Source organism: Poeciliopsis prolifica, unplaced genomic scaffold, assembly GCF_027474105.1.
Source record: "Poeciliopsis prolifica strain line A6 unplaced genomic scaffold, Auburn_PproV2 SCAFFOLD004, whole genome shotgun sequence".
NCBI classification, from domain to species: domain Eukaryota; kingdom Metazoa; phylum Chordata; class Actinopteri; order Cyprinodontiformes; family Poeciliidae; genus Poeciliopsis; species Poeciliopsis prolifica.
In genome coordinates this window covers 7,056,869-7,080,922 of record NW_026562379.1, presented here as the reverse complement: position 1 = coordinate 7,080,922, position 24,054 = coordinate 7,056,869, and the positions used below count along the sequence as shown (strand labels likewise).

At 39.1% G+C, this 24,054-nt stretch overlaps 1 protein-coding gene across 1 annotated transcript; it reads right to left on the bottom strand.

Moving 5' to 3' along the window:
• Positions 1–23,039, bottom strand: brwd1 (bromodomain and WD repeat domain containing 1). The gene is made up of 44 exons (XM_055028337.1): positions 22,810–23,039; positions 22,637–22,695; positions 22,490–22,519; positions 22,222–22,281; positions 20,391–20,541; positions 20,066–20,164; positions 18,897–19,057; positions 17,533–17,754; positions 15,240–15,340; positions 14,535–14,605; positions 14,260–14,360; positions 14,093–14,133; positions 13,907–14,008; positions 13,050–13,203; positions 12,808–12,942; positions 12,381–12,509; positions 12,042–12,190; positions 11,262–11,338; positions 10,904–11,116; positions 10,631–10,814; positions 10,215–10,305; positions 9,587–9,709; positions 9,434–9,504; positions 9,055–9,283; positions 8,790–8,906; positions 8,575–8,682; positions 8,325–8,449; positions 8,108–8,190; positions 7,806–7,917; positions 7,445–7,506; positions 7,187–7,342; positions 6,964–7,084; positions 6,719–6,844; positions 6,530–6,596; positions 6,039–6,089; positions 5,539–5,664; positions 5,292–5,444; positions 5,019–5,179; positions 3,994–4,166; positions 3,488–3,616; positions 3,227–3,385; positions 2,774–3,091; positions 2,552–2,692; positions 1–2,473 (listed from the first exon to the last, which is right to left on the bottom strand). Exons 1-44 carry the CDS (start codon positions 22,844–22,846, stop codon positions 1,140–1,142), a joined length of 6,612 nt encoding a protein of 2,203 aa, XP_054884312.1. The 5' UTR covers positions 22,847–23,039; the 3' UTR covers positions 1–1,139.
• Positions 23,040–24,054: the final 1,015 nt, after the last annotated feature.

Below are 24,054 nucleotides of genomic sequence, written 5' to 3'. Positions count from 1 at the left end.
CACCTTGATCTGATGTCTTTATTCATGGGAGGAATAATTATTTCATTGCACTCCACAACCACATTTTATGAACAGTTTCACTGTGAAATCTATTAAAGGTGTAGTACGAAAAACGTTGAGCAAAAGGTCACCAAGCGACTGTATTTGGAAACGTCCTCAAACAAAAAGAAAACATGGCCGGGAAAATATTTAAGTCAACTCTGCAAAAAGAAGTTAATACTGAAAGTAGGTAACACAGGACAATGATAAAAAATCTTCCCAATATGAGAAATTGCAGTATCTTGCTTTCAGTACTTTTGGTTATTCATACTTGGCAAAAAAAACCCAAAAAAAAAGTACCAATTTGTGACACATTGCAAAAAAAATGCAGCTAAATGTAAAGAAAACAAAACAAAAAAAAAAGAGAAAAAGACGGCAATTTATTTAAATAAGCGCTTTGCTAGCAACTAATTGTTAAATCTCGATGACGTATTTACATCTATTCACTAGAATACAAAGCAAAACAAAATAAGAAATGAGTGGTGAAGAGTTCATTTGGCTCACCTCACAATACAGTCAAGCTTTAGGTGTGTGGATTTACGAAGGAGTGCTGAAGTCAAAAATGTAGGCGTGGATTTTTTGGATCCAGTTGATGTTCTCAGACATCTGCCAATCTGGAATCATTTATCGCCCTTACCTTATCTAAAAGAAAATAAAACAAAAACAAACTGCATCTCTCCAGACTACAGTAAACTTAGTTGACCCCTGAGTTTCTAATGCAAAACTAGTGTATGAAATACCTCATTACAGTGTTTCTTAGTGCAAGCCAGCAATATGCTCGATTAAACAGAGGTATATTAGGATAGCACCCAAGCTGACAAGATTCCCCAGAAAATGTTATTCTGCCAAATCACAACCACCACCACAGCTGGTGATGTTTGTCCTGTGTCCTTGTGAAAACTAGCAGTTCAAATGCTTGAATTTGTATTACATCTATAAACACGTTTTTCATAGAAAATATAAATAATATCCCTGAATGAAACAGATTCACAGCATTTTATTGTTGAGGACTCCAGTGCTACTACCATAACTTGGCTATCGAGTGTCCCCAACCTGTCCAGTAAATGTCCGTCTTCCCTGTGAAGCCTCCAGCCACGCTTTCATTCGCTGTCGCGGTAACTAACAGTCCGCTTGCCTCGGTTCCGAGTGTTGACGCGTCTCATCCTCTGTGGTTCGCTGTCCTCCTCTGAGATGCGTCGATGGCGGCGCAGTCTGAGCTTGCAGCTCGTGGGCTTTTCCGTTCGCGTGCGACTTCTCCTCTTTGGACTGCTGTGGGACCCTGAGCTGGAAACGGAGTTTTCAGAGGCTGAAAACATCTGCTTGCTTTCTGAGTCTGAACTGTGTTTGCTGCTGCTGTAGCTTTCCTTCCGTTTAGGCTTTGGCTGCCTAAGGCTTTTCCTCCTCCTGTTTGACTGAATGTCTTCCTCTTCCTCCTCTCTGGAATCAGAGTGGGATGAAGTGTCACTCTCTTTGTCATCTTGCTTGGATTCCCTTTTAAAGCTCTTGGAGGAGCCCAACCTGCTGTTACTATTGCTGATGTTTAGAGGCTCCTTCTGCGTCTCTTCCTCCTCGTCCTCGGAGTCTGAGGTGTAAATCCGTTTCCTCTTGGAAGTGACCTGATTCCTTCCTTCACTGGGAGACGTTCTCTTGGACACTCTTGTGTTGTACCCCTCTTCCCTCGACTCCAACTCTCTCTTGTTGCTGTTTTTTTGCCTCCGCTGGTTTTCTCGCGTCGCATCTTCCTCTGAAAGAGAGTTGTCAACTATGTACTTCTTTTTGGGTAGAGCGCGGAGGTTCAGCCGTCTTTTTGACGTGTCATCAGAATGGTCCGACTCTTCGTCCGACGATCCAGTGGAGCGTTTCCTCCACATCTTCCTCTGGGGTTTGTACTCCTCAGAACTTTCCGAAGCCGACGTGGAGTGAGGCCTTTTGGTTTTGCTTCTTGTTAGTTTCCTTATTTCAAGGTCAGACCCATCACTGGAGGGACTTTTTTCCAACTCCACTTTCTTCGTCCCTTTCTTCTGTGGGCTGGATCGTTTTGGAGGAGGATCACTGAGTTCATCGGATTCCCCACCATCCAATATTTTTGTTGAGGCAGATTTTTGTTTGTCTTGGCTTTTTGATGCTGACACTTTACTTTTTTTCTTAGAGTCCCTTTGGAGTGATTCTTTATCTGTCCTTCCATTTTGTTGAGGCCGTTTTTTGGCACAGTACTCTTCATCTGAACTTACAGGAGCTTTAGTTTGTGTGGTTTGGCGCTCATTGCTCTCCTCTGCCTCCTCCTCACTTGCAATCCTACTTCTTCCAGCAGTACTTCGAGACGGTTTGGAAGACAGAGGTATCTGGTCTTCCTCCTCCTTTGCAGTCTCTTCATGCTCAGAGTTGCTTTCAAATTTATTTTTTCCACCGTGTCCGTTCACTTGGGACAACGTGTCTGTAGGGGGAAAAAAAAAAGTAATCATGAAACTGATTATAAAAATATGAAGTAATGTACAAATGAAAAAATAGTCACCATTTTTTCTTGTTTTGGCAGTGTGTTTAGTTTTCTTGTTAACTCCATTCTGTTTAATCTGGGAAGAGGATGAAACCTCGCTCCCTGTGCCATCTTCCTCAACCATGGATTCACTATCAGATTCCTTTGTATTCTGGGAACCTAGAAATGTTTTAAGAAGACAAAACAGTACATTTACGTATATTTTCCAGCAATGTTCTAGACTTTAAAATCTTTGCTTACCTTCAGTCGACAACTCTCTGTCTGACTCAGAGCTGCTCTGGATCACTGCAGTGCGTTTGCCAATACGAGATGTGTGGCGGAGCCAGCTGCTGCTTCTTTTCGGCTTCCTCTCTTCCTCCTCATAGTCTTCATCGGATGCCTCCAGTCGTTTCATCTTACTTACAGCAGCTCTCGCTGTTTTTCTCTTGAGGAACCTGGGAACGGTCACCTCTTCTTCCCGGTCCGAGTCATGGGAGGAGGCTCGGTCAGAGTTGCAGGGATGGCGCCTTTCTCGACGTGACGCCCTGCTGATGTGGCCGTTCATTTCTGCTCTGCCTTCTGAAACAAAGAGGCATTCGGAACATCAAAGGCTATTGACATCTGCCTTTCCATGTTTCCTTAGAGCAGAGAAGTAAAATTGAATTACAATGTTCTGACAGTGAGACCCTTTTGGCCTTTTATTATGCGTCTCACCTGCTCTTGTTCTGTCTCTGGCGGTTCTGTTTCTGGTCTGTCGTGTGCTTCTGCTTGTATACTGATGGTCTGAAGACTTGGAGGAAACATCTCCATCTTCTTCATCCTCTCCTTCACTCTCACATTCCTCCTCCTCGTCTTCACTGTCACTCTTAGCAGCTAGCCACAAAACAAATTTTCAAAGTTAATTTGTTTAGTAGATGACTTAAAGACAAACCTTGTTGTTTACTTTACGTCATCTAGGAGAAGTTTATTCCTGACCTTTCTTCTTCTTTTTGGAAGTTTTGCTTCTTGTAACTCTGGCTTTGTGTCTGCTTTGATGGCGCTTTGAAGACGCTGGACGGGTCTCCTCATCATCTGAATCACTCTGTTCATTCTCGCTTTCAGACTCTGCAAAACAAAAAAAAAAGAAAAAAGAAATGAAAAAATAAAATTAAAAAAACTTAAGTGATGAGAATCAATCAGCATAACCAAGACAACATTTTCCTAAGTGTGAAAAACGCAGGTATTGTATCTGTAGCTGTAAATCTGCCTTTTCCGCTTTCTAAAGTAAGACTCTTGCTCTTTGCATCAATAATTGCACAGGTGACTGCAGTCACATCCCCATCAAAGTAAAGAAAATAAGAATTTGTGGTCAAAATATTTAAGTTGCATTTACATTTTGTTGTCTAGAAGCATCAAGAGCAGAATATATTGCTAATCTGCATGTACCGTTTATATTTCAGCTGCTGTAATAAAACCAATGACAAAGCAAAGTTTGCTTGTACCTGCCGTGGATGAGGCAGCTTTGGAGCCGGAGTCGTCCTCTGAGGAGCTTAGACCTGAGCTTCTGCCTCGACTCCGCCTCACTCTCTCAGGAACAGACACTTTGGCTGAGGTAGATTTTGTTATGGACATTGACTCCGATTTTTCCTGAGTTTTAACAGCGGACTTTTTCTGACTGGTGGGGTGAAAGGGAAGAGAAACCTTTAGTAGTTTGACATCCAACTGTTACAGTAACAACAATATAACAAAGACACTAGCATGGCACGGGAAACCCAGCAATTATTTTCTCAGTAGGATTTTTTGCATACTTTGATTCTGCCTTTGTCTCAGCCTTTTGGTTTTTATCATACTTTAGACTACACATTTTAAAAGTCTACTTTTGATAAAACTTTGTTTTGAATTTATTTTTCAGACATTCAAAAACTATCAAGGGTGCAACTGATGGTACATATATTTGTACTGAAAGTCAGCTCTTTTGGCTGTGCACACACACACATACCAAGTAAATACAATGTTGTTTTTATTAGCTGAACACATCCACGATGTGCGAAAGGTAATGAAAACAGACCGAACAACACAATGGTCTAATGTTTGTTTATTCAATAATTTAGCAGCAGAAAGGGTTTTTGAACTGAAAATGCTTATTTTGTCAACATACAGTTTGTGATCAAAGTGTGATTAATTACAGATCTTAAAAAATTCTTTTTTTTTTTTTTATTTTAAATCGAGTGACACTGCTGGCATTGAGACAACACAGTGATACTGCTAAAGCAAATCGAAGAATATACCAAACCGTGCCTTAGAAATGGATGTGATTTAAAAACATTACACAACGTAATGTTTTTATTTTTGTTATTGAATCATGATCTACATGCCAGTTTAAAATGGGCTCTACAAACTGAAAATGACTGATTGAGGTAGGACTTAAAAAAGAAAACCGGCTGTAACAAGACAGAAGTAGAGCACAGCATTCAGAATCCATAGCATGTTGAATTTACCAGCTAACCACAGACAAAGTAAGACCCACCTTGTTGTGGCTGAGGACTGATCCTGCTGCTGCATTTTCTTGCGAAACCTCTGACTACGGCGCAGCCGGTCACTGCTTTTGACGGCAGTTTTGTACTCTGATATGATTGTTCTGATCTGCTCCTCGAAGAAGGCAGAGAGTCGCAAGGTCATGCTGTAAATCTAAAAGGAAGTAGAGAGTTAAAGAAAATTTACTGACGACTCAGTAAATTTATCTCAAATGTGATGCCAGAAGAGATAAACACTCCCTCCCCAAGCAGCAATTATTGCCTACCTTGGAGCGTTTGTTGGGCGTGTAAGCCTTAGCATTGGCAAATATTAAGCGTGTGTCTTTGCACAGCTCTATAGGGTTTTCATAGCGATCTTCCTCCAAAGTCTTTTTCACTGTGCCAAAGTCCATTGGAGTATCAATAATGTCAAGATAATCCTAAAAACATAAGCAAGACGTGACTTAGAAGGCCTTCAAAGCTTAAAATAAAACCAGGAGTTTGGATTTGCAGTCTTGGCTGATGTTCACTTACAGGATAGTTCTCAGGATCCACAGGCTGTCTGAATGGTTCTGAGTCTTCACATTCAAATATATAGTTGACCAAATGCCTACAATGTTCCTTCCAAGAATCTCGGTCTGGCAAGACCTCCACTGAGTGCTGCAGAGATTAACAAAACAAAACAAAAATTGAGAATTGTTAAAGACTTCATGATAGCTCTTATTTTCTAGAGAAATTAGCTCAGTTCCCATCCTTTACCCAGAAAAAGCAAATTTTAGAATTATGTCTGTTTTAAAATCTGTGAAGATAACTGTTCTCTCTTTCATTTTCCTGTTAAGGCAGTTAAAATTTCAATTTATTTGAAAAGTGTTTTCCAGTAACTTAAACAGAAATAGTTGGAATTAAGTGAAGTCTGTAATTCAGGGTCAGAGCTTTAGGAGAGAAAATGATCAGAAACTCTGAGCAGTGCATTAATGTAAGGGTGTGCTGTGTTCTGTATAAAGTCAGTATTAGTGTTAGTTTTTCTTGTTTACCTGACGTAGTCTATGTCCTGAGGATGTGCCTGGTGCTTCCATTTCTTCTTCCTGAAGAGAGCCAGAATTAAAATCAATCAATTTAAAAAATATTCCAGAAATCAAGTGAACAATAAATAAGTCATTCCATTTCAATTCAATGGCTTGTATTCACCAGGGAATCATCATTCAAAGCTGCTGCACCTCTAAGCGAAGCTGGCTGTTTTATCCTGAGTGTGCTGCAACCTTTAACCTTGTTAAAGGTTACAACTTCTTTACTACTTCTGCTTGCAGGGAAACTAAGGTAATTTTACAAAGTGCTTTTATGAGAAAACACATAAAATATAAAAACTGCTCAGGTAGCCATACTGTGCCAAAGCTGCAGCCAACATCAACCCTTTCAAATGAAACCTGATCAAACCTGCAGTATTTCAACATCTTTGTAAAACAAAAGATTATTTTTGTTTTTTCACTGAACTATTATTCTTGCTTATTGTTCTTTGAAGACTTGCCTCATCATCATCGTCCATCTCCTCCACAGCACTGTAGATCTCCAAAATATCTGTGCAGCTTGGGTTACTAGAAAAACAAAACAAGAAAATATGCAAAATATATTGAGCCTATAGTGTGCCAATAGTTACCATTAAAAAACAAAAACAAAAAACAAGCAAACAAACTGAAGAACATGCAATAAATCTTACTTGACAAATTTCTGAAGAACGCTTGAGATGATTTTTGCAGAGTGGGCAATCTTGCTTCTTGGCTCATTGAAAGTGCGGGCATTATGTGCAATATATCTGGCTTCCCAAACTAATGCAGAGAGGCGCCTGGGGAGCATACGAGGCTTAGTACAAAACCTAATTTATTCAGATTTCAATAGACTGAAACAGAATAACCTTTGTTGATTATGAGGTGGATAGAGTGAAACATGACTGGAGAAGCACACCTGTAAAATCTGTTGATGAGCCGCAGTCTGATTGTGCCCAGATCGGTGGGATAGGCGATCACGGTGCAGTAGGTGGGATACTGGATTAAGTCTACCGGACCAGAAAATGGAGCTGCAATCTCTGCATTAAAAGCACAAAGAAAGGCAGATTAGTGCAACTACTAAGAAGGCGGCTTAATAAGCCAACAAAGAACAGCCATTTCATCTTGTTTGGCATACGCACCGAGAGTAATGAGCTGCTCGATACTGGCGATGATGCGTTCACACTCCTCGTCCCTGCTCCTCTCGCCCCACTCCCCGGGTACGGGTTTGTACATCAGCTCTTTCATCTCCTCCGCTGTCGCAGGGATACCTCCTCCATCTGTGTCTGGAGGCTGGGCTGAAAAGCAACAGCAGAGATGAGATTAGAAATTTGTCATCAGGGGCCACGAGCAAAACAGTGTGAACAGACGACTTCTGAAAATACTTGAGCTGGGACTACCATCGTCCTGTATAGGTTCCACATCCCAGGGACTGAGCTTTTCGGTTTCTCCGTTGTCCCATCTATTGAAAATAACAACATTCATGCAGAAATCAACACCATTTAGCAGCATTTAAAAAGCTAAAAATTACACTTTCAAACCTTCTGTTATAAGACTACAGAGTTCTGGACAAATACAGATGTTTTCCTGATTTTTGCCACTAGACAATAATGACATACAATATTATAATAGAGTCATAAAAGCTACATCATAATATGTAAAGTTAAAAAATGTAACATCATGTTGAAATGCACAGATTTTCCAGAGATGAGACTGAGGCAGCAAAAGTGCAAAGAACATGACTGCAGTTGTTTTTCTCACCTGACTTTGAAGCACTGAAAGAGGCTATCTGGGTATTCTGGCTGGTAGGGCTCCTGACAAACGATGGTCCCAAACCACCAGGCATCGTCGATCACTGAGCGAAATCTGTCATCTACCATAGAAGAAGAAAAACTGAAGTTAAAATTCTGACTATTATCTACATTTAACAATTCAACAGTTAATCACATGTTGAATAACCTCACAGTAACTGGTAACATTTACTTCTTGATATGTGTTAAAGTTTGACATCATTATTAAATTAAGACTAAAAATTCAATCAATTTAGAAAAAGTTAAACTTACTTGGCTGCCAGTTTCGACGGAGCGCCTCGTCATAACTCTGCCTCAACACCAGAAAATCGATCACATCTGGCATGTCGTGGTACCTATAAAAAACAAAAAAACAAAAAACCAGTCCGATAAAAAGACAGAATTTTTAAACAGATATTTCACCATTAATATTAATCTTTACAATCACATAACTAATATGCAATCATAAAATTCAACACGAGCTGCCTACTTGATAGAAAATGATTTGTCTGTGATTTTCTTGGTGCCGTGGTCGATGAGAGTCAACTTCAGGCAGCAGAGCGTTGGAGGGCAAACTTCATATTTAATACCAGTGATTTTCACAAACTCTTGGTCCTGGAAAACATGAAGATATTCATTTAATCGGTTCTGTTTAATGAGAACTTCAGCAACTTTGGTAAGACATGGACACAATTAGTGGCTTTTTCTATGCTGCTTTGAACACAATTTATGGGTTTTACCCGCAGCTCCATTTTTTTCCACGGTTGTTTTTCCAGATTGATGGGATAGAGCTCACTGCGACTCACAGCATCTACATAGGCCTCATGGCCCTGTCGGAAGTAGATCACCTGGGAGAAACAAGATTTAATGCCTATGAAGACCAACATCATATTATATACATTTTGTGGTAATTTGTAGTAAAATAGTAGTGAAAAGCATTTTAAAGGTCTTATACCTCATCGCCCATCTGTGGAACAAAAGGAGACTTCCTGGGAATGACATCGGTGATCCACGCTGAAGGCCTGAACTCATTTGACACTTCTCTGTTTATTGATGGTCGGGGCTTTGGACGCTGATTGGAGTGCAACAGGTAAACCATTTAGAGATTTCAAGATCTTGTTATATACAAACTAAAACAGCGTCGAAGCAAATTAACCTATTTAGATCTCGACAGCAGCAGAAGTGTTTCTTGGTGCTGCTTGATAGAACGGTAAACTCACCCGGGGTGACTTGGCTTTGGCTTTCTTAGCTTTCTCTTTGCTTTTCTTCACAGGTTTTTCCTCCTCCTCACTTTGTTGCTTCTCCTCCTCTTCCTCATTGTCGTCCTCCTCCTCTTCCTCAGAGCTGCTGAGTCTGCGCCTCACTCGCTTACGTGACGACAGCGGAGTGGAGGGCTGCAGGTTGATGCCAGCATCTGCTGTCCAGTCAGAGTACTCGCTGGATGTATGGCTGCCCAATCAGAACATTAAACGGTTTCAATTAGCAACAGCGACCAGAGGGCCTCGGAGAGTCATCTGAGATGACAACGGTCTAAAACTAAAGGAGATGAAGAAAAGTATCCTTCTAGCAGTTGGTAGAAATGAGCACAAAGAATCGTACTTAGAGCTGTCACTGTTCCACTCTTCCTCATCATTGGAGGTATCCAGTTCACTGCCATCAATGTCATTGTCCTAGGTTAAAAGGTTAAAAATAAACTTTAACAGAGATATGCGTCATATCTACACAAACTGACAAGAAGAGTGAGTGAATTACCTCAGAGTGAATATCTGAACTAGCCGTCTCCTCGCCTTCTTCACATGAAAACTCAATAAGTTCTGAGGAACCTCTGCGGCTGTGAACTCGCTTTGCAGCTGAAGGTTCCTCGTCTGAATCATCCTGAGGACGGATCGGACCAAATCAGCACCAAGAAACACTAACAGATCAATTGCTGCACAGGGTAAACCAATTATAACACAATTTCATCTCAATAAAATGTTTTTAGCGCATCGGCATATTCATCAGTGTGTAAATCAGAAGAATGCTGAAGAATCTGAATGTTCACATAGGAATGTATCCAAGAGTATTCATAGATCATTGACTGGAAGGAAACGTCTTAGTAATAGATGCTAAAGTGTGGGTAGGCTGGGGGCTCAAGCAAAGTTTATATTTATATAACAAATAAAAATACATTAGGAGAAAGGCAGCAGTTCCCCTCAGAACCCTGCAAGAACAGATGGATGGATAAAAATGTATTACAGTGTGCGTGTAATAAATCTTAATCTAGAAATTTTATTTTTTGAAACTAATAAAATTGCTGAGCTCTTCTTAAAAAAAACAAAAAAAAAAAAAACCCAAAGAGGCTAAAATTGAAACCAAAGCAGCAAAGCAACAGCAGACCTACCCGACAGCTGCCATATATAATCCGTCTTTTCTTTGTGTTGTACAGGAAAACCTCCTCATCTCCTCTGGCTGTGCGAACATCCTCCTGGTTCCTGAAACATTTTACAGGTTGTTTTTTTGAGAACATTTATGATAAAGGTAACAAAAATAGCTATTAACTACCACATAGAAACTAATTTCAACATATGGATGTCTTTCGTATTATATTAATAAAAATTGAAAATTACAAAATTTTGAATTTAGCCTAAAATATCTTTTTTGCCAATCTGTGTCCTTGGCTAAAGTGGCACTATGAAGTCCTTTCCATTTCAAGTTGTATCTACCCAGAGTCACCAAGAAGACCTATCATAAAGTAGCATTTAAGTCACTGTCCCATAAAGTCAAAGTCTGGAAATATTTTAGGTTGAATTGTTTCACCTGTAGTTGCTAGCTGCCAGTTCAGGAACCACCACCCTGCGCCTCCATGCCTGTAGGTCTCTTTCTGTGGCCATCTGACTGCGAGGAGCATTTTGGTGCATCTGCCTCACGCCCTCCACCTGGCCACTTCGTCTCAGACCCACATTAGGAGGTGACTGCACATCTGCTCTCTCATTCACAGACACTGGACAGAGGGGGGTAGAAAACAAAGGAATGTCCATGAACAAAATTCAAGGACATGCAGAAAACAATGCAGAAGAATATGGCTGCTACCTCTGCGTGGAGTACTTGGTGCTGGTGCCAACACTGGGCCTTCTGGTCTGGCATCAAGACCTGGTGCTGCTTCTGTCCCGAGCTGGTTCCGCCGGTCCTGTTGTGCCTGCAGCTGTCGAATCGCCTCGTCCAGAAGGCTGCTGCGTCTCACTGAAACCTCCTCAGGTTCTGCCGTCTGCTGGCTGATCACCTGCTCCACCACCTCGCCATCACCTGAAGAGAAGACACAGGACGATCAAGAACCATTGTAAATCATATGGGTGCCTTCAATCGAAGCCTACTCGCATTATTAGAAATTGATTTCTCAGTAAAAATAAATAAACTATTTTCTTCGATATAAATAAAGCTCCAGCCTTACTAGTGGCTACATATCCCAGCTGAGGAACCAGATGCTCGGCAGCTATGTTCTCCCTGCCCGGAACGAGACGCTGGAATCTGGAAACAAGTCGAATGTTTTGTGGGGAAAAGACAAAAAAAACAAAAGAAAAAAAAACAAGTGGTATCAGTGAAAATCCTCAATCTTGAAATGGAACACAGAAGGGAAGTAAAAGCGAAAAGTGTTTTTTTTTTTTTCAATCTGGAGCAAGAGGCCCAAAATGTAAGAATGTAGCAACAGAGGAGCTTCGTGTGTTCATTTGTAACTTTGTGACAATGAAAGACTTGATGCTAAATTTAAATGACTTCCAACTTATCAAGGGATCAACTTTGTAATTGTCTGAAGACAGGTGCTGGTCGTTTTTCAAGCAATGTGTTCCTGATCAGCAAACAACCAGAATGGTTGGAATAAAGTGAGTAAACTTCAAAGCCTAGATTGTCAAACATGAGCTGTTCAATAAACTCATGGAAACTATCAATTTCTAAATAAAAGTCACTTATTTAAGTCTCACTGGAATACAAGTTCATTCCTCCTTGACTGATGTGACTTATAATCCAGAAAATAAGGTAACAATTTTTGAGTAATATCTTATTACAGAAAATTTATTGTCATTTTTAAAGAATGAAAAAAAAAAAAAAACTATCGTACTCAAATTTGCATTTGGCATTGTATTTAAAAAACAGTTTGTTCTTAATCATTTAAATTAAAATGAATAAGATTCATTGTGGACGATTTGTGTAGTTGTCCTTTACAGTCTGATACCTGGGTGGATGGGGGTTTCCATCTACATCGACCAAGAACGGAGGGGGCATCAGATGGGGAGCTTGCTGTGTTTGCTCATCCAGCACAAAGCCATTGGCATCTCGAATCAGCGGCCTGTAATCTGTGTGGAAGAACACCTGGTCTGGAAGCTGTGGAAACCAAGAGAAGGATTTATTAAAAAAAAAAAAAAAAAAAAACTCTTTGGTTCTTGTTTTTTCACTTTAATGTGTTGTAGACCTTTTTTCCCCCAATAACTACTTCTCTCTATCAAACATGAAAGATATATCTTCTGTCAAAAAGATTTATAAATTAGTCATTTTCTCAGTCTATTTTTCTTGCCTTTTCGTATGGTTTGGAGCTGCCAAAGCCAAAGATGAGCAGATGGCCGTGCGAGTCTGTGCAGGCAAACCGCTGACCATCGGGAGTGAATTTGCAGTCGAAAACGGCTCCATGACCCTGACCCTCAATCTGGAATAAGAAAAACAAAGTACTTGAAAGAAGATCACTACAAGTGTATTTTACCCCCTCTGAGTAAAAAATAAAAGCTGTGTGAATAAACTTGATTAAGAAACAACATTACGCTGATGGAAATGGTTGAAAGCTCCAACAAATTATCTACTAAATCAAGAACTCGGCTCTCAGCCTGCCACCATTTGTCACGATTAACATCATGGTAAATTCTAAATAATTGAATTGCACTGTGTTACTGTTGTCTTTCTCATTCTGTAAGTATGCTATCCTGCTTGTGCAGAATGCGTGTGTCTACCATGTTGAAGTAATGCCGGGTGTTTTTTCCTCGTTGCAGATCCCAGATGAAGACATTCCCGTCGTGGCCAGCAGACAGGATGATCCTGGCATCAAAGGGGTGAGGTTCGAGGACAAACACTTCAGCTTCATGGCCCTGAAAACAACATCAATAGAATTTAATAACTTCATTTGAGAATAATAACGGGAATAACTAGTGTTGCATTTCTTCACTAAGCATGGATAAATCTTGTGTGCATGTACTTTTAGGATATGTAGCAGCTGCCCTGTGTAGGAGTTCCACACTTTGAGGAGATGGTTGTTAACAGCCGTGACGACTGTATTGTCATGGCGATCCCACGCAACCATGGTAACTTTGGGTTTAAAGTAGTTGTCCTCTTCGCTTGTTGGTTCAGCACTAATAAGAGAAAGAAACAACAATAAATTGGCGCCAAAAACAGTCCAACTCTTTAACTCAACAAACACTCTCATTCTGTATTTAATGGTAATTTCAGCAGCATTTCCCCAATAACATCGCTGCAATATGGGACCTGCTTTTGTTCAACTGAAGTATTTCTCTGTCATCTTGCTCAAAATCAATGTTTAGTTGCTCTGCTCTCCTTAGTGATAAAAGAGACATCCTTCTGCCTTGTAGCAGAAACCAATCTGGCAGATTGGTCATGTAGTTTGATTGTGTAACTTATTAGAGCAGTTGGAATGAACTAATCAATAAGCTAGTGATCACAGGTAGATAGGTCGGGAATAAGATCAGTTTCACATGCAGGTATCAGCCGATCACCAATCTCCCAAACTTAAGAAAATGGATGCTGAGACATTGGGAGGCCGACTTTGACTGGTGGATAAATTGGTGCACCCTTAATTCTTCCATTTTCTTTTGGATTTAAAAGTACTTCTTCCAACAACTAACTTGAAAGATATTTTCCATGTATTACAGTTGTCCAACAGAAGACAAAACCCTCAGACCAAAATACATTTGGACAAAGGAATTTTTGTACTCTATAGTTTTATATTACACAATCAGTAAGCAATAATCAAAATACCACAAAGAGAAATCTATGTTTTAAGCATTATGTTAAGAAATTAATGTTTCGAGTCCTTACCCAGGAAGAGTTGCAGACATGTTGAGTAGGATGCATCTCCAGCGCTGCCGCTGATGCAGCTTCCAGATTCGAGCCGTTCCATCTCGACTTCCGCTTACAAACCTGAGACAGAACACAGTTGCCATTGTACAATAAACTCATTACTGACTTAATACACATAAACATTGTAATAGTAAATACACATACCTTTCACCTGAGTGGGAGAACTGGATGCTGTCCACTTTATCCTAGAAAAGAAACAAACAAACAAAAAAAAGGATATTGTGAGCAGTTAAAAATTTAAATGTAATATGTAAGTGCCAGGTTTACATTACAAGATATTGATAAATAGTAGAAAAGTGAAGCCTGCTAACCGTGTGCTCATGGAGCTCCGATATCTTCTCTGGACTCCCGCCTCCTAGGTAGTATATTCTAATGACATCGTCTGTGCTTCCTGTTGCCAAGAACATCCCACCTGAAAATAAGATCATTTTGTGATGAGTTTCAAGTTTTCCCAAAGCTAATAAGCTCTCACTTAGGCAACTGTTGGAGAGGAAAGCATAATAGTAGGATCCATAAAAAAAAACTCAGCGTTAAACACTTTAAACATTTGTTCATGCTTGAAGTGCCAACAAAAAGAAATCTTCACCTGGACTGAACGAGGAGCACACAGTCTGGACCCCTGGCCTTGGCCGCTCTGTAAACTTGTGTGGCCGATCGCTTTAAGGAGAACAGAGAAAATGTTGGTAAATTTACACAGTGATGGCGAATCTTCACCGAAAAGGACGGACAAGTGTCAGAAAAGGCCAGAATCATCTTCGTCATGTAGGGATCAAGGAATTTGTGGCACAAGCCGTCTCATCAGCATCCATTCACATGTCTGCATTTCACACACATCATTTGGCATTTTTTTAGGTTTATCTTCACATCTCATTGGTTCAGCTAATTTAGAAATTCCCTACTATCTACAATACATCATACACTTTAAAATACAAAATATAAGTGGGAAAAGCTAAATTTAAAACAGAACCCCAAAACAAAGATCTTTAAAGATCTAAAGACAAGATTCTTGAGACTTAGGAAAAAATTATTTTTTATTTTTCTCTTTAAAACGTAATTTTACAAAAGGCAAATGACATACCATTTCTTTTGTTAAAATATTCTGGTGTGGACAAGTGTCAGTAAGTAAGTTACTTTAAAATCAACATGATTAAAAACAAAAGGAAATATACAATTCATTAACTCTTGCACAACCATCTACATTATGGGATTTTCAGCGTTAAAAATCTTTTTTTTTCTTCTTCCTTCATTTTAAAAAAGATTGTATTATTCCTAATCCTGAAGTTTCACCAACCTGAAGTTGATGTTGTTGACGTCCCACTGCCAGAAGCAGACAGTAGCATCCGTTCCAGTGGACAGCATGTAACGTTTGGAGCCCTTGGCAAAAGGTGAAAACTAAAAACAAAAGAAATACGGGTCAGTACAGTGAATACTCAAGTGATTTTATGCAGAGAAGCTTCCTTAACAGAGAGGATTGAACATTAGCCTCCCACAGAACTCAGGTGGAAAAAACCCCAGAAAAATTCAGGTCATCAGAGATGAGCATAAAGTTCATTTTGCTTTCTGGAGTGCCTAAAAAGCAGTTCTCATTTCATAAAACTGGTAGACCTGACAATTATCATAGCACCCAACTCTCTACAACACTTACCTTCAAAATTTGGCTCATAAACACAAACAATAAGACTTTTGGTTTACTTGTTAAAGAAGAGGATCAGGGCTTCTGCATTTGGTTAAGCTTTTACGCCAGTAACTCCAGAGGAAGTGAAAGCTGAAGGGAGCTGTTTTTCAAATAAAACAAGACCTCAACTGACCTGCTGATTTAAGAAACACATGTTGCATGGTAAAAAAGACTACTCTCTGATTAACAGGGTATATTGGTATATTGACAGACTTCAATATATATGAAGTCTGTTAACCTAATCAGTCATGTGGATGACATTTCATTACTGCATGGTATGACTAAATAAAAATACATTTTACAAGTTACAGACAAAAGTCAAATACTAGAAATGTTGTAGTCTTATGCAATCAAACAATATCTGAATGTCTTCAAATTACTTTTACATATGTTAAAGCTGAACTGAGTGGTGGAACTTTACTAAACAAAACATGGTTTGTAATGCTCTTTAAAGTAGCGTGGTGTTTGTTTTATTTGTGCAAGATCTTTTTATTTTGTAAAATGTGTCAGCACATTGATTGCTAACACAATCAATATGCAGAAAGCTGCAACTGATTTATCTGGTTGTAGTTCCCAGAAAAATATACATCGAAAATATTTGGTTAATATCTGATTCATCTCATAAAGATTTGCTCTGACACGACGGCAAAAAAAAAAAAAAAAAAGTGAGAAGCATGTGTCACAATTTATTTTCCTTCAACAGATGAAGAGCAACAGTAAGGTAAGTCGCACTCTTGCTACAAAGTTTATGAATAAAACTGTTGCTTCTGTTAAAAATAAATAAATTAAAGCCTTGGAATGAAAAAAAATGGACAGAAAATGTAGTGACTAAACTCCAATCTCTCTGCTTTGGCAACATGACAGCAAGTTCTTATCTTTAACAATCTAATATAGCTATATCGCCCACCCTGACCCTGGTGGAAAAAAAACACTGCGTAGGCAGGTTAGCTGCAGCAGTGAAGCAAGAGAACAGTCAGAGTCGCAAATAAATACACCCGACCAATAAAAAGCACTTTTGCATAAAATGAATATAAACTTGTTGAAAATGCAATTCTTCACCCTGTCTGATTGAAGCACATGAAATGCCAACATACATGTTGGTGAAACATTTTCCAACTTTTGCTTATTGAGAACCTGATCAAAAGAAACTTAACATTCACCAGAAGATTAGCCAGCATGTAGCAACCAGGCTCCTTCTGATAAGAGAGAAAACAAGCAGCAACACAACAGCTGACAGAGACCAGACTGAGTGCAACAATAAAGGCATTCTGCCACAACTTATGTAACCAGAAATAATCTAAACAAATATACGCCTTCAAATTGTATGAAATGTTATATTTCTTTCATTTATATGTCAATATAATCAGTTATGCTCTTTAAGTCTAAATCACACTGGTATCTTACAGCACAAACATTAAATCCTAAAAACATTTTTCTTTTTAAAAATCATGTCTTAAGATATCTGAGCTTTATTTGCTCGATTATCGTTTAGAACAACACGTGAAGCAAGTGATTTATTTAGGACTCAGTTTTAGGACTCCATTTTAGCCTGAACAACCATTTCAACAGAAGTAGCTTTCACTGAATTGTCATAGTGTGCCTTCTACTTAAAAAAATGTTCTGACCCATTTTGCCTTTCTCTTCTTCAGCTTTCAAGTCTAACCCCGTTCTCTGATGGAACACAACTATAGTGCAATGTTTCAGGTGAGCCATCTAAAGAGGCAAACCAGTGAGAATAAACAGACCTAACAGGAATAGTTGTAATACAGTCTCAAAAGCATTACAAAACGTCAACTAGATATTAAAAATGCTTCGAAGAATCTAACCTGCCCTCCTGTTATCTTTACAGCAGGAGAAAGTCCCACATTGATAAATAACAGGATGTTTTTATTGCTACCCGTTTCTTTACCTGAAGGGAGGTAATGGATCCACTGTGTCCCTGCAGCACAGCCATAGGAGCACAGGTACGAAGGCACCACACACGGATGGTCTTGTCACAGCTTCCTGCAGCAATTAGTGTGTTTTCATAGTTGACAGCCAAGTCTGTGATTTCTGCAGAGTGTCCTCTCAATGTTGAGTGAAGCCTTCCATCGAGCGAAGACCAAATCTTCACCAAACAATCATCTGAGCCCTTAAAGATACAAGTTATTTTTGCTTTAGGACATATGGCAAAGGAGAGATGAGGTAGAAAAGATTTTATCAGCACACCAAAACATGCATTAGGGATGTCCTAAGAAAAAGATATTTAAATAGTTAATATTGGAGTCCCAGATTAAACACGACTTCCAATACATGTACTGGAGTATAAAATCCTCCAGTTCACAAAGAAATTGGTTTTCCTTCACAATTTTCATCTTTTTTTGTAACCTTTACAGTCACCTTCACAGTAAAAGAGGGACTGTACTGAAAGTTTCAGCTCTCTGTCATGTGTCTATTTTCAAATATCACTCGACAGGAAAGACGAATCCTGTAGATGAAGAGCGGTCACCCCATAAACAGAAGCCATGCCTGTTCTGCTGTTATTACCTGTCATTTCACTGCACTTGCAGAGAAATTTTCCCATTGTGGGACAATAAAGAATATTTCTAGTTCTACTGGTGTCGGTCTCAGCTGTCTGAAGGTTGATTTTCAACATTGGCACCTTTGCTTCAGTTCCATCCCCAAACCCTCGTCTTCCCCTCTCCTCTCCAAATAAACATCAGTGGTCTCAAAAAAAAAAAAACTAAATAAAAAATGAATCCCTCAATAATTTTCTGTTTGTGGTAAGAGCTGTACTGAGAGCAGCCAAAACAAAGTAAATTACATTTTACAGCATTTAAAGCAAAACCTTAATTTTTTAAAGTAGCAGAATTGCTTTTACTGTATGTTTGTTCACACATGTTTAACTGAAACCAGATTACAATATTACAAGTAAAATTAGCCATATCAAAACATGCCTCCAAATATCCAAGCACTTCAAATTGATATACATAAAAGTGTTGCCTCAAGAGAGAGGAGAGTTCATTGAAAGCTGAAGCTGTACATGTCGAGCCAGTTACAATTAGAAACATAAGGAAGTCCAAGATAAACTCCAGTTGGGAGTTTGCTTAAACAACTGGTAGACATAGAGGCAGCTAGTTTTCTCCTACATATCATTAGTATTTAAAATGGTACGAGATGGGGACTTATATCTGCCACCAACCTTACTCCTGTTTTTTACATCCCTAATGTAGAAAAGAGTCAGGCTGCCAATATTTTATCAATTAGGACAAGTGCTGAGTGGTCCCATCTTACTGTGAAGATCCTGAGACCGGTTCGATCAAATGCGATACAATACACTGCAGAGAGATGTCCCAGGATCCGCCTGTGCAGACGCATGTGCTCATATGTGCTGACAGGAGTGATGGAGCTAAAACATTGTACTCCAGTCAGCTCCCTCCCTCGATGTACCTTCACTGTTAATAAAACACACCAGAGCATAGAGATAGAAATTGTAAGATTTGAAAAAGTGCTGACATTATGAGCCTCATTTAACATGTGTTGGTATGTTGAGCTATTAGAGAACCTCCACACAACTGATGACCCACCACCTTAAGATGTGCACTGATTGCATAGAGTGAAAATATTCCTAATGCAAGACTACTTCATAGAGTAACAAAAATCAGTGGCAGTAATTTCCAGGTTTACAACAGATTCAACAGAAAGTAGTGCATTGTGCCCCCAAACAAAACAGCTTGTCACAATCCAACCATGTGAACAAAATTATGTTTCACATACAGACTAAGATAGGATTGTTGCTCAAAGGTTTTTGTTACAAATCATTAAGCTATGGCCCAGGATCCAAGTTCTTAACCAAACAACACATAGTGGGCCTGATGAATGTTAAAATAAGGTGTGTGCAAACACCGAACAAACTGTTATAGTTTATACTTTTTCATATTTGCCTGAGAAAGAAAATAAAAAATAACCATTAAAAGGTGTGGAATGAAACCAAACATAGGTTGGATGATTTGATCCAGCAGAGGACACATTCTCAGAACCGGTAAATAGTAACTTCATATCTGTAGGCAGCCCAAATATCCTAGCGCCAAATATATCTATTACTTTTCTCATAGCGGGATAGATTTCAGATCTGAAGTATTGCTACCAACAGGTTTGACAAGAATCAATGTGGTACTACACAGAAAAAAAGTCCCTCGATGCACAAAAGATTAGAAACTCTGTAACATCTCAAATTAAATGGAACAAATTTTATGTCAAAATTATGGCCCAACATTTCATCATGTAATAAAGTTGGCTGTATTGTGGCAGATAAACAACAGTGAGCTTAAAATAAAACAGCACCACAATTAAATTATTATCAAAATATTAAGCTTCAAAGTACCACAAATAAATTAATCACAAAATCACAGCTCTAAGCAAATATGCTAGTTAGTTTTATTTGCCACACCACTGGGACCTACCCTGATGTGGAGGTTGCTTCTGGTTCAAAGGCCTCTCTGGTGGTCTGCCCCGATGAAGGGCTGCATATGATGAAGCTTTGAGCTGCACACTGTCACAGTCTGAAAATCAGAAACAAACAGTTCATGATATGCTTCTGCCGACTGCCAGATGAACGAGTGGAACAGATGTCTCGGTATCACTCCTCACAAATGCACAAATGAAAAACAACTGCTGAACAATCTCTGCTCGAATGTTGTATAGAAACAAATTGAACTCCTCATGCGGTCTAAAGTAACAAAAACTCCATCTCACATTCCTGAGCATAAAAATACACAAAGCCTGTACCTTTTGCAGTCCGAAGCATGGACTGCTTTCCAGACCCCAGGAGAGAATGCACACCTGGAACACACGATGGGACCTCTTTATCGAGAAGTGGTCCAATTTGCTTACATATCTGTAGCAAATGATCGGGTGCAACATGTCTGTTGGCAGCAACCTGTCAGGGCAAACACAACAAGAGCAATGAGTTTTCACTATTCAACTAGGAACATATTTCCATAATTCTGTTGAATTTTGGTGTAAACTCTATAAGCAAGTCCCATACTATCTCAGTACCAAACGTTGTGTTACAAGTGCCTGTATATGGCGTACATCTGCAAACTTGACTGATATAGGAACAGGTCTTCATACCAGACCACGTAGAGTTAGTTGGGGACTATTTGTATAAGATGTGTATAGTTTTTGTTTCTATAAAATTGAAAAATATTTGTTAAGATCCTCTTTAGATCAACCTTTATTCATTATTGTCTGATATTACCAGGAGTAAATATTACCAGTGGGAACAGCTTACCTGTCCAAAACTATGGCTACGTCCCTGTGAGTTGCAACAATAGTTCAAGCTTTGATTTTTAGAAATTCTGTAAATTCAATTCTTATTTACATAGTATAATAAATGTTTTCCCAAACCTCTTTACATGGGGTAACTACAAACATCTTGAACTTACAGACACCCTATTTCAATAAAAAATAAATGCAATTTCTATTAATAATTTCTATGGATACATTACATTTACACAAAACAAATTCGATCAAAGAGACATTACAAATAATTTATGCTTTTCAGGTCACTCTTAGTTATAATATAATGGATGAAAACTCAGTCTGTAATGCCAAGCGATAAAAAAAAAGTTATCTTATAGAAACTGGTCAACTGAGTCATTTATAAAACACCTTCAGACAAACTCTGCTTTCAAAGAATCCTTCAGGCACTTACTTGGTTTTGAGTTTGAACCTGAATTAATTAATCCCAAAGGTAAATAAAATAAAATAGCCAATTTATTGTTAAATTATTGAAAAGCAGAGTAGTCTACATGCATTATTTATTTCAAGCTCCTTGTTAGCATTGCTTCCAAAGCCATTTCCTGCCAACATGTGCAGCGCAGATGCATGGATTTTTGGAAGATAAACAAAAGTATGTCATGGATCTACACTAATGTTTAACATTTTTTTAACTACATTGTTTACCAATACGTTCAGCAGATCTATAAGATTTGTATGTATTCAATATCTCAACATTGGAAATAAATAAAGCTTAGTATTTTTGAATAAGACTATTGCCTGTCGTAAAAGAATCAAAAATCATACCAAAAGCTTTCTCCAGTATTATAAACGTTTAATCTGTGCCTGAAGTCTGCATTATAACAAGTTAGGTGTCAGACAAAGTATTTTTTTCATGCACTTCTCACCCCTTGTTCCTCAAGGCGTGGTTTGTATGCAAATTTCTCTTTATTTAAAGAACCAATGACAGCGCAGGTCACATGCAAAACTAACGCAGAGACAAAGAAACTCGGCTCGTGATTGGCTGAGAAAGCAGTCTCAGTAAAGCGACGAGCCGAACAACCCACCCTAGCTGCAATACGACAGCTGGTACAAAAAAAACATTAAACTCCCATCCTAATGCGGCTTTTTGGTAGACCATTCATAAGTTAACCATAAACAGTTAAGGTTTTCCGAACAAGTTAGTCTTTACAGTTCATTAAAAGTTAAAGATATACATCAGCGGTTCAGATGGAAACCGAACAAAGACCGTAAACAAGCACAGAGCGTGCAGCCCCCCCCGTCACAAGACAATAACAAGCATCGGCACTGAACTTGAAATCACAAAGTTAAATCTCACCACATCTTCGTATGTTCTCGGGTGTTCATTTCCCAGCCAGTCCAATCTTCCCGGTAAGAGCTGTCGAAAACAGTTTTATCAAAGATGAGTTACTTTAAAAATTGAAGCAGGTACACGCGTCTTAAAGCCGGATGATGTCAAATGAGTGGGACGTAACGGGATATTAAAAAGTCCAAAGAGTTCACCAAGTTTATAAGCACAGAGTCAGCCTACAGCGAAGCAGCTAGTTAGCAGTTACCTAGCAAGCGGAGACAACCAAAAAACAGACCTGATATTCTTCGAGTTCCCTTGCTAGGACCTGGGGAGGAATTGAAATGCAATCCAGATTAGGGTGTCTGTATATTAACTATAACCAAGTGCTCGTCAACTATGTCGAAATACAACAAAGTGTGCCAGTGAAAGCACGCCAGCTCACCTCAGCCGCTCTCCGACACGGACCCGTTGTTAGGAAACGAGAAATCAAGTAATAGAGCTCTGAAACGGAACAGTGAGTACATTAATAGCCACGAAATCAGTCCAAGAATCAATTAGCACGAGCGATATTGGTGTAAATCAAGCCATCTATGGGGGTTTACTTCTGCGGCTTACCCGACTCAAGGAGCGAATTGTTCCGACTTTTGGCCATGGAAACGGCCGTGATTTGGAGAGGTGGAGTGATCTTCAGACTAACTTTATGGCTAAAGAAAAATTAAATATATTTATTTAATTTCGGTTACACGTCGCTGACCCCCCTCCACGGTTGCTCCCGCTTTCTATTCAGCCTGTTTGCAGTCGCCATTGGAAGGATGAGGCCTCCGCGATACAACTTACTTCCGCCACGGCGGAGTAACACAGGAAAAAGGGGGTTGGGAGGGAGGAGCACTCCGGCAACAAAAGACTCCACCGCGCGTTAGCTTGGTGGCTAGCCACAGTTATATTGCATCATTGTAAAAAATACTTAACTACATTCGACTAATTATTTTTATATTTTCAAAGAACAGCACACGTTTTAAAATTGATAAACAGTGCAATTAATGTTACGCCCTCCCCCTTTTCTGGTAGCAAGGTCGTGAGTTGTGCATGTGACGTCACCGATAAAGGTTGTCAGCTGACTTCATCAAAATATTAATTTTTATGTCAAACCAGCGAACATGAGACTCAATATCAACAACTAACGCCATCAATTGGGGTTGCTTGTCATTTTTAACTTTAGCTTTGTATGCAAAAAAATTTCTTCTATTCATTTAATTTTGATTACTGTGGCTTGCAGCTAAAAAACCCCTAACATTAAAGTAAAAAAACAAAAAGTTAAAATAAAAAATGAAATTACTCATACATGCATAGCACAGTAATGTTTTCCAATTTATTTTTGTTGATTTTAATGATTTTGACTTGCAGCAACTCACCTCAACCCCAAATTAAAGCGAAACATAAATTTTGAATTTTCCAGAAGAACTGACATTCACTTACACCAAGCCTTTATAGAGGACAAGTCTGTTGCCAAACGAACTTGTCTGTTCACCGAATGCTGTATACACTAAAATTATTAATCGAAAGTTGAGGAATAAAAAATAGGAAAAATGCCCCAGTGCAGCTTTGAATGGTTTAAAACTTCCTGTGCTCCAAGGACTGCAGCTGAACACAATGCTTCATATGGATATTTATCCATTGACATGGAGTGTAATTGTCAGATCTGTGTTAAGCCACAACTGAACAAAGAATATCAGCTGTAACTTCCTGGGTTAGAGAGAATAAGAACTGGAGTTTCCCCAATGGTTCAAAGCTACTAAAATTTGTGTTTTCATTAGCTATAAGCCATATTCGTCAAAGCAAAAGGAAATCAATGCTTGAATG

Coding starts and splice junctions, on each gene's coding strand:
- brwd1 (XM_055028337.1), bottom strand. CDS start 22,846: ATGGCCAAAAGTCGGAACAATTCGCTCCTTGAGTCGG. Junction 22,520..22,636: donor CGTGTCGGAGAGCGGCTGAG/GTGAGCTGGCGT, acceptor ATTCCTCCCCAG/GTCCTAGCAAGGGAACTCGA. Junction 8,683..8,789: donor TTCCACAGATGGGCGATGAG/GTATAAGACCTT, acceptor TGTTTCTCCCAG/GTGATCTACTTCCGACAGGG.